This window comes from Pyxicephalus adspersus, chromosome 3, assembly GCF_032062135.1.
Source record: "Pyxicephalus adspersus chromosome 3, UCB_Pads_2.0, whole genome shotgun sequence".
In the NCBI taxonomy this organism is placed as follows: domain Eukaryota; kingdom Metazoa; phylum Chordata; class Amphibia; order Anura; family Pyxicephalidae; genus Pyxicephalus; species Pyxicephalus adspersus.
Genome location: NC_092860.1, coordinates 152,462,003 through 152,473,085, shown reverse-complemented (window position 1 = coordinate 152,473,085; position 11,083 = coordinate 152,462,003). Strand labels below are relative to the sequence as shown.

The 11,083-nt window shown below is 37.4% G+C and overlaps 1 protein-coding gene across 1 annotated transcript; it reads left to right on the top strand.

Annotated features, from left to right (window-relative positions):
- Positions 1-208: 208 nt before the first annotated feature.
- Positions 209-6,863, top strand: LOC140327534 (vomeronasal type-2 receptor 26-like). The gene is made up of 4 exons (XM_072406924.1): positions 209-679; positions 1,740-1,798; positions 4,163-4,272; positions 5,956-6,863. Exons 1-4 carry the CDS (start codon positions 209-211, stop codon positions 6,861-6,863), a joined length of 1,548 nt encoding a protein of 515 aa, XP_072263025.1.
- The last annotated feature ends 4,220 nt before the right edge of the window (positions 6,864-11,083 follow it).

Below are 11,083 nucleotides of genomic sequence, written 5' to 3'. Positions count from 1 at the left end.
GGAGGGAGAATGCATGTCTATATGCTCAGAAATAAGCTTTAAAATATATTTAAAACCACAACTTTTAACCCCATCTGTAAATTGTGGATTTATTATATCTTTTTATTCACATTGACATTGGTAATCAAGACATTTAAATAGAATGATATTTGCTAATAGACACAAACAACAATAAATTGTTAACACTATCTTGCCCATATTATCAAAGATGAGTACCTGGCACAGTGGAAACCTCTGGACATCATGGGCACACATTCCCAATCCTCCAAAAAGAAGCAGACAAGACAAGATCGCCGCAGAGCCTCCACCAGGCTCCACTCCAAAATGGCGCCCGCGAGTCCTGCAAGTACCTCTAGTGTGCCAGAAGCTCCGCCACTCATGTAAGATGAAGACGTCTCCATTCTGTCTAAATCATCAGGTCCAGGTATGGCTGGTGTCCAGGAGAACTGTTCCCCCAAAGGTCTACATCAGAAGAGCGCAAAGCAGGTCCAGGTATGGCTGGTGTCCAGGAGAACTGTTCCCCCAAAGGTCTACATCAGAAGAGCGCAAAGCAGCCCTGTACAGGGCTAAAGCACCTGACCATGCTGACCTAAGTGATGAGCCTTCTCCCTCTCCAGAGGGGCCAGATCACTCTTTACACCTATCAATGACAGTAAACACTTCAGCACTCAATACTGAGGTACTTCATTTTTCTTCCTCGTTTACTTTAAAAAAAACTTCCAATCAATATAACATACTTCATTTGGAGCTCAGTTTAAAAGATTGGCTGCACATCTTACTAAAGAAATGAGAAAGGTAAATCACCATGCTGCACAATTAGAAGGCCGTATGTCTGATATAACCAAGGTTTTAGAAGGTCACGAAGAGGACATTGATTCCATTAAGCTTAAAATTCAAATTTACTAATCCATCCAGTAATCCATCTAATTTACATATAAGGGGTCTCCCTGAACACATTGTAGAACTACCGTCTACTATCTTAGCTCTCCTGCAAGAATTAGCCCCAGATGTACCATGTAAACGCCTAGAGAATTGAAAATTTGCAGACCAAAAGGTCTACCTTGTGATGTTATTATCAATAGTCACCACCCCCGAGAAGTGTTATCTTTTTTTCCTTATGATTTCTGTTGACAGGTTATTTTCCTTTTTTTGTTCTTTTTTGTGGTGGTAGCCACTGCATGTCCCACCGTTGTTTTCCACTATTACAGTGTGTTGTTTACATACATTAATGTCACTTTAAAAGTATTGTAATTTTATGGTTTGTTTTATGCTTTGTCTTCTCTCTATTTTCTATCTTGCTTTTCTTCATCTCTTTCCCATCCCAACCCTTTCCCAGTTTCTTCTCCCCCCAGTCCCATGAGGACCGAACTTGTACTTGTCAGCGGGTTTTGGGGTGAAATGCAATTATGATCTTCTCTGTATTGGTTGTTATGCCAATAAATCTAAATGTACAAAGCTTGAACTCCCCACATAAGTGTACTAAAGTTTTTGGTTATTTTCAATCTAAACATATTGACTTAATTTGTCCCAAGTATTTTGCCCAAAGTATTTCAGCAGCACATATCCACAAATTTTTGTCGCGAATCGGCCTGTAAAAATAAAGAGGGTGCTAACTGGTTTCCAGAAATCATTACCTTTCACATGCTATTTGGATAATAAAGACCCAGATGGGAGGTACCTTAATCTAGTAGTCCAATTGGGTGATACTTGAGTTACAATTGTAAATTTTATGCTCCTAGCACAAAACAGATAAAATTCTTCACTCACCTGATTATGCTAAACAAGCAACACCAGAAAGGTACTTTGATCATGTCTGGGGACTCTAATATGATTGTTTATTCATCTCTGGATAGGCACCATCAAGCAGGCCCCATTTGACCAAAGTATAGTACAGGTACTCACCCCTTTGCAAAACTTCTACAGAGGTATAATTTGGTGGATAGTTGGAGAGAACTACATCCTCACAAGCGCTACTATACATTTTATTTCCATCCTCATCATGCCTGGCGTAGAAAATACCACATATTAATGTCCACCAATTTTCTTTCCTCAACTATATCATGTGATATCCTTTTCATCCCTTGGTCAGACCACGATGCTGTCTGTGTCCTCTTTATACGAGCAGCCAAGGGAATTTCGGTGGGTTCCTAATGAGTCTATACTTAATGGGCCTGATACAACCCTGGAAATTGGCAATGTACTAAAAGATTTTTTTTTGCTGAATGACACTGGTGATGTCTCTATGGGTACAATACGTAACACACATAGGGCAGTCTTGCGGGGCAACTTTATACAACTGGCTACCAGTAAAAAAAGGAAAAGGCAAGCCCAGATTACACTGTTGGAAAATACAGTTTAGAAATTGTCTGCTCAATTTAAATCTTCACCTACTACTTCTCAAAGGAAACAATTAGATAAAGCTAGACAGGAGTTGGATATTTGTCTTTTGGGCGGACAAGCAGATCAGAATAAATACTACACCAAGGGCAATAAACCAGATTCTATTTTAGCTAAATCATTGTGCTCTAACTAGTGTTTGTTCGAATATCTCACTATTCGTTTCGACAGCTATTCGATCGAATAGGGGGATATTGTTCGGGTGATCGAACATCAAATTCGAACACCATTAAAGTCAATGGGGGAAATTCGGGGTTTTTTTTGGGAATGTGTAGAACTGCAAGAGCAATCAGGGGAGTGGAGCTGACAACTCCGCTCCCCTAATTGCTCTTGCAGCCCTAGCGTAACTATAGTAGGTGTTCTTGGATAGAGATTCTCTATCCAAGAAAACAGGAGTCCCACGGGATCCTCGGGCACTAGAGGCTAAATGGGAACAAGTCTCCCTATTCATTCACCTCTAGTGCTCTGTGATTGGCTGGGGAAAGGAAAGGATTTTTTTTTCTTCTCTTTTTTAAAGGAAAGGATTTTTTTTTCTTCTCTTTGTTTTTTTACTTTGATTTTTGTTTTTTGAAAAATTGTAAAAGCTTTTGTTCTTAATAAAATATTGAAAACAAAAGTATTATTATTATTTGTGTGAATTAAGAACAAGATCATCTTCTTCTGTAATATAAAAAACTTGTTTCTTTATTCAAAAATCTTCATAGAAAGTTACAGCAGCAATTAACCAAGAATACATGGGTGTGAATACTTGTATGTGTGTGTATGACGTGACACCACAGAGATGGCAAAAGTTTAAATTTTCATTTTCTCCATGTCCCAGTTGACTAAAATTAGATATGTTTCAAGTCTTTTAACTACCCATGTTCCTCTGATAAAATTTTTGGTAACTCGGGAAAAAAAAAACATGTTTTGGGATAAGGTCATCATCAAGTCATCATGAAGATCAAAAAAGATGATTCTCTTTCTTGATTGAAGTCTTCTTGCCCTATCTTTATAAAGTAAAATTAGTTTTCCCATATTATGTTAATCACAGTGTACCATATCATATAAGCTTTCATATGATACCCTTATTCATCAAACTTAAAAATGAATATTTAAATGAATTTATCTTCATATTATAAAGTAATATTTTCATTTACATTCTTTATTAGGTTTTGTTTGAAATGAAAACCTTGATAATCAGCATAGATTTTATTGCTAATTGAATTATTGCTGATCATAGACCCATAATGCTTATTGGTGGTATAATGATCTGTATTGTATATTTATATGTATACATGAAACCATTTTACCCTCAATGTCATAATATGTAACTTTTTATATAGCTCAACTTTACCTTAATATTTTATACTTATTACTCAAATATACCTCTGCCCCCACCCCATTTCCCAAGACTATGAGACGATCCTAATTATCATTTTATTGACATGATAGAAGTCAATTTTTTCCTTGGACAATTCTAGATTTTTCTTTTTTTCTTTTTAATCTTAAAGCTTTTATAATGTGCTTTACCTGGTAAATTACCTACTCTATGTTAGCTATTTTTGTTAGTTGTATATAAATATCCTATTTCTTTAAAATAAGTCTATGTTATTATTGCATTGTTGGAAACTTATGTTGATATTTAATAATGCTTATTTTTTATATAAAACACACACAAAAAAAATGTGTCAACGTAATATAAAATAATCACAACTAAAATATTATTAGACTTACTTTCCATCACTGGTTTCAGTATTTCACTATAAAAACAAATATCAAATAGATGTTCTGCAGAATGCCTTCCAGGATTCAGAAAAACTCAAAGAGAAGGCTATCACATATGTTGTTATGATTGTGTTCTGTGTTCAGAGGGAGAAATATCAAACCAGTCTGGTAAGCTTTATTTTCTCATATACATAAAAACCCAGAAGAGTTCAGATTTAACCTTCCTACCTATAACCCTGAGTGTGACTCGCGGTAGAAAAAAGTTGCTGAAAGGGGTAACCTCGAGTCACACTCCCATAGGAAACCTATGGGAAGGTTAGTAAATACAGCGTTTTCCTGATCCGCCGGCATCCCATGTCGTCCATCACTGTGATCTCTGTCCTCTTCCTTCCTCCTCTGGTCGGCTTCTGCACCTGATGAGTCACTAGGAGAGTTCCCGGTGACATTGGTGCGTGTGTACGTTGCCGGTCAGGCAGGAAATTCAAAATCCATTTGGCTTGCATTCAATACAAAATAAATGTATTGAATGCAATACATTGGATTTATATGTGTAAAAGCAAATTTATTTTACAGTATTTATAATAGTATAATATATGTTTAAAAAAATTATTTTTTTTTAAATATATAGATGTTTTAAATTATTAAATTTATTGTTTTGACATGATTTTGTGTTCAAAACTTTATTATACTCATACTAATATATTATACTGTAAAATAAATTTTCACAAAAAACAATGTACTGCTTATAGACATATAAAACCTGAAAGAAATGAACCTCCCCTGCTAGGGAGGTTAAAGTAATGTTTAAAACCTACCTAGACCTATGAATGAAAATGTCAGATATTGCAGTTTTTTCAACAGGGTAGAATTGTAATATTCAATTTTAAAGGTTGAAAGATTTACTGATCTTCTCAAACATGAACCATCGATAATCATCACTTCAACTGACAAATGTTAAAGATTTTTAGTATCTGCAATGTAAATCTGGCCAATATCTAAGAACAATCTACCAAACATTCCACGAGCAAGAGACATTTGGAAAGATTGGAGAGATTTTAAATAATAGGATTGGTTTTCTGGCATTACCAAATGGTGAATTAGTGAATTTTAGCCATTTTGGTCTGTGAATAAAAAAACATTTCACACACCAAAAAAAAAGTATGTACAGGCTGATTGATTCAAGCAGACCCCTCAGTGTTCACTTGGTTGGAAACCATGCTAATTTGTTCCCAATCATCAGTGGAGACCTGAGTTATCAGTGACAGACATGACTTTAAGAGAGGATCTTAAAGAAAAAAATGATACCTTTACAGGTGGAAAGCCGCAGATCTGTCCCATCTTCCTTCTTCACCGCAGCACAGGCTGGACACCAGGCACGGCTATCTTTTTCCTGGTTCTTTTTCCTACGTCACCTGATCTAGTAGTGCACTGGCACAAGATCTGGTGTAGTATTTCCAAAAAATGTAAAAATAATGTTATCTATCCTTTATATAAAGTAAAAAATGTGTTGATAGGTCTGTTTTAATTTTTTAAGTTATAAAAGTTGAAGTTTGATTTGCCAATGATTTTTGCCTTTACAGGGTCTTCCTTTTCCCCCTATCAACATGCCAATGTACTTCTCAGTACATATGCTCATGTCTTTGTAACACCTTCCTTGTAAAATACTTCACAGTACATTCACTCCTTCCAGTACATACATCATCTCAGTTTGCACAGAATGAATAAGCAAGTACATTTGTTGCACAAATCTACAATTCCATGTAAATTGTTTATAAATAGAGTTCTAAATGTCAGCAAATGTTGAATATGTTAAAAATATAATGCTTAATATTTTGTGACTTTATTCTACAGACAGTGAAAACTGCCAGATGTGTCCTGAAGATGAATGGCCGAATGATGCAAAAAATATTTGTGTTCCCAAGATTACTGAGTATTTGTCATATGAGAATGATGTTCTTGTCTTTATTTTTTCAGTGTCTTCAAACCTATTTGCTGCCACATCTGTCTTTATCCTTGGAATATTTTTCTGGTTTCGGAGCACTCCCATAGTCAGGGCCAATAACCGGAACCTCAGCTTCATTCTGCTCTGCTCTCTCACTCTGAGTTTCCTTTCTGTGTTCCTGTTCCTTGGCCGTCCTGTGGATATCACGTGTATGCTTCAACAAATCTTCTTTGGAATTGTCTTCACTATCTCGGTGTCTTCTATCCTAGCTAAAACCATCATGGTCGTCATTGCTTTCAAAGCCACCAGACCTGGAAGCTCCTGTAGGAAATGGGTGGGAGTCAAACTTCCCAATACAGTTATGTTGTTCTGTTCATCCATTCAGGGTATAAATGGGATTCTTTGGTTGTCCATCTCTCCCCCATTTCAGGAGTATGACATGTACTCCTATCCTGGGAAGATCATCATTCAATGCAATGAAGGATCATCATTGCCCTTTTATATCACATTGGGTTATATGGGGTTCCTGGCAGCTGTAAGTTTTGTTCTGGCTTTCATGGTGAGGACATTACCGGACAGTTTTAATGAGGGCAAGTACATCACCTTCAGCATGCTGGTGTTCTGCAGTGTGTGGATTGCCATGATCCCGGCCTATCTGAGCACCATGGGAAAATACGTGGTGGCTGTGGAGGTATTTGCAATACTGACCTCTAGTGCTGGGGTTTTACTCTGTATATTTTTTCCCAAACTGTACATTTTGTTTCTTAAACCCGAGCTGAACACACAAAAAAACATGTTGGAGAAAAGAATTTTATAAAATATTGTATACAGACCCAGTGTATTCTGCATGTCCTAAATTCTTATTTGTAGAGTATGTGTAACACACTGGTCTGTTGTCATTAAAATTTAGTATAAAAACTTTCTAAACATATAGTATATATTTTACAAATCGTCCATATCTGACAGAATTGTTTCACTTAAATTTGTAAAGATACACAACTAGACTTATCTATCTATTAAAGTAAAAAAAAATGAAAATTTTATGCCTTTGGGCATAAAAAAATTTGGAAAAGTAAATTTTAGAAAGTAAACTCATTCTACTGGTGTAATGCAGATATTGATTGATTATTATGATGCAGAGATTACCAACATAGATAAACAGCTTCAAAGTCTAATGTCTGAACATATTGAGTGGATGACATCTGATGTATTTATTAGGTATATTAGTAACTTTATGATGCAACTTTAGTAACTTTATATTTCTTTAATAAAGGATATTCAAATACAGGATCTTTGTGAGATCTGGGGAACTTTGGGGTTAAAGTTGATTGGAGGAGGCACCAAAGTGCCTGAAGTCAGCTGTGACTGCAGGCAAACTCTCAATGGAGTTTCTCCATTAGGAGTTCAACTGCAATTCAGATTCTACGGTACGTATCGACCTGGTGACCGTGGGAACTGAACTGAAGATTAACTCTGCAGATTAAGTTCCACTGCAATCCCTGGGCACTAGAGGTTAATTAACCTCTAGTTAATCACAAGCAGGAGGATTCCCAGGGCTCCAAGAATTATTGCAGCCCTTAGAGTCCACTGCGATCATGGGGCACCAGAGGTTAATTAACTCTAGTGCCGGGGATCGTAATGATTTCCTCCGAACTTACGATGGTTTTATCATCATTCGCTGAAATTTGGTGGACCCATTGGAAGTTCGAGGACATTTTCGCAAGAACGTAATTCTCGCTCATCCCTATACACGATCAATATATTGAAAATGTAGGGAATCTTTGATGGCTATCATAACTTCTTGTTGATGCTTGCAAAATATTTTTGAGAAAAAAATTTCAGACTCTATGTAGGCGTTTTTTTTTGGTGGAAATGGGTTTCCTGAATAAACAGAATTCTCCTTTCAGTCGTTGAACCTTCTGTTGTAGTAGGGCTCTCTTACATCCCTCACTTTAAATGGGTTTCCTGAATAAACAGAGTTCCCCTTTCAGTCATTTAAACACCTGTTGTAGTAGGGCTCTCTTACACCCCTCCCTTTAATATAATTGCGTTGAGAGCGATCTTCCAAATCAGCAAGTTTAGATTTAATCCATGCAATTTCATTTCTGTTATCTTGATATGCCTCCACCAAGTCATTGTGAGTCTGTAAAAAATTCCTCCATCCTATTTAAAATACGGTGAATACGTTTTTTCATATGTTTATTTTAAATTTGTCCAGCATCACATGTAAATCCTGATGTAAGGATTGTTTCAGGTAAATGTAGACAAATTACCTTTTGTCAGTTAATAATTTTCTAAATCCACTCTGGCTGTGGGGCCTACATGTAAATCTACCTAACCGTCCTCGCTTACAGGAGAGCTAGGGTCTTGAGATACCTCATTCCGCATAGAGCAGAACTATATGGAAAGGGATAGGACAGGACGAGAAGTTACCTCCGGATTTTCCTCTGAGTGTCCGTTGCTTACTGGGCTCAGTGGTGGAAGCGATCGCTTAGGTGTCAGTGCTGAAGGTGACTCTGCAAAAGAGGAAGCGGCGCCATCTTGGGAGTCACAGGATTCCTAAAGCCTGAAGTAGTAGGACATCTTCTGAGGTTTGTTTTTCACCTTCTTGTGTTTCGTCATGATCTCCGAGGTGAGTAACGATTCAATGGTCCTTCAATGTAGGTTAATATTGTCCGCTGATTTGAATATCGTTGCTTTATGCCTAAACTCAGACGGAGCTCAAATCTTACACCGCCATCTTGAAGGCTGGCCAGCCATGTCTCATATTTAAGTAATTTTGAAACACATCTTGATAAATTTAATAAGAACATTATAATTAAAAAATACAAAAAATTGGAGCGGGATTGACAGACTTTCATTAGTGAGGTAGCCTATAGATGACACATCAGAAATCAATTCCAAGAAAACATGGTATATCTTTCGATGCTGATAACAAACCCAACATGCTCCCATGAGATGTCAAGTATCTGGGCAATGTTTTTTGCAGATATTCGCAATATGCAGATATCGGTTCTCAATAATCAGCTCATGGACAGCATCGCAGGTTGGCTGGGTCAGTTGAGGTTGGGGGGCGCCCACTGTGGGGCTCATCTTCAACGGTGAAATTCTTGAAACAAGATATCCAGGTTTTTACAGTGCTGTAGGAAGGACACTTCTCCCCCAGTGTTTGTGACATCTCAGTGTGAATGTCCTTTGCTGACTTTCCCTGGAGAAACAAAAACTTCATGAAACAGTTTACCTAAATAAATATATTAATATTATCACAACCCAATACATAGGAGAAGTCATGAAGCTTAGAAATCTTGCTAGGTCAAATGCCAGTGAATCTGAGTTATAGAAATGTTGTCCTCTTTGTGGTTTAATCTGTAAATCAATGTAGCCAATCTCTAATCTCCAAATCATGAATCTCTGAATAAAAAAATATTGAAATGTTTTTCTGTAAATCACAGATAAAGTAGAGTTGGAAACAACCATTTCACTTTCCATCAACATTTGGAGTTATTGCAAAGACCCTGAACATAGCATTGCCACCTAAATTACTGGGAACAACAGAATAGAAAGAGTCATCTTCAGTCTTAAAATCAGTGTGAGATTATTCTTTTTAAACAAAAGTCAAAGGTTAAACAATCCTAAAACTAGCAGAAGGCTAGATCCAGTCTAGCAGAAGGCTTTTCAAATTGAATGTTAACATATCCAAACACTGAAAATAAAAAAGCTGAAAATTCTTAGTTGCAAACTTCACCTTTTGTGCTATGCGGTCTACCACAAAGATTTTAGTGCATCTATGTGTGGTGTGTAAAAGTTCCTGATTTCTTTTCTGGTTTTAAGGAAACTCTCTCTCCTTGGTGTGGTTATCACTTACAGGTCCATATCCCTTTCTGTAGTAGACAAAGTTCTGTTCCCAGCTTCTACTTATTTAATCAATACATCCTAAATAATGCTGTTACTAACCTAAATAAGACTGCATCTAAAATAACCAAAACCTCATATAAATTGGTAATAACATAGGGAAGACACATGCCCAGTGTTGAGTTCCATCAAGTGTCCAAAACATATACAGTAAAATACATAGAGATAGGCTTACCTAAAAAATACTGTACCCAGACAGAAGGTAAGAGTGGCCACATGGCATGTCAGTGGCCATTGTCAACTGCTATTGTATATATCTTGAGTCCAAAATAGTGGTAATCGAAACTGTAAAATTCAACCAAGTTCATTAGGAACAGTAATATAGTTCAGAAGAGTCAGAATTCAGATTTTTTTTTCCATGTGGGCCAGCATAAATACTGTCTAAATCAATTTGTATGATCTGTTAACCTCTGATCCAAAAAATTGATTTGTTATGTCACTGTGGGAACAATTGCCTGTGTATAACTGCAACTAACTAGAGTCAGGATCAGGTGGCTTAAACAAATCACCAATCCAGGATTAGTTCATTTTAATGAATGTCTACTGATGGTAGACAGCAGAGTCGATATGAAAGCAACAATTCCACCTGACAAACTGATAACTCCATGCAACATGATCCTCTGTGTCAGCAGCACGGTTATCAGGGATGTGTACTGGCTTCACCACTGCACCCTGCAAGGAGTGATGGACTTTAGGAGTGGCAGGTTGTAAACGTGGGGGCTGGTAACGGCTGACTGGGTAGTACCAATGTGCAGTACAAGTGCGAAAGACAGAAGTGTAGCCATCTGAGTACACACGTCCAATGGTTCTCACCCAATGATCATCTCAGGGCCGATATCAGATGAGAATCTGGTTTGTGTACAGCACCCGGCATCCATCATTTGAACAACCGTCCTGGCAGATTCACGGACAATGGACGAGAAACAATCTTAATGCAAGAGAAGGGGGGAGCGCACAGCAGGGTGCCGCGCAGTTGTTCTCGCCCTCCCCTCTCCATAGAGCGGAACGGTGTGTTACATGTGTGTATGTAACTTCAGACAGGCAAAGGTCAAGGCAGGCAGCAAATGAAAACAGTCAGGTTAGAGCCAGGGTCGGCACACCAAAGTGTCATGAACACTTTAAAAG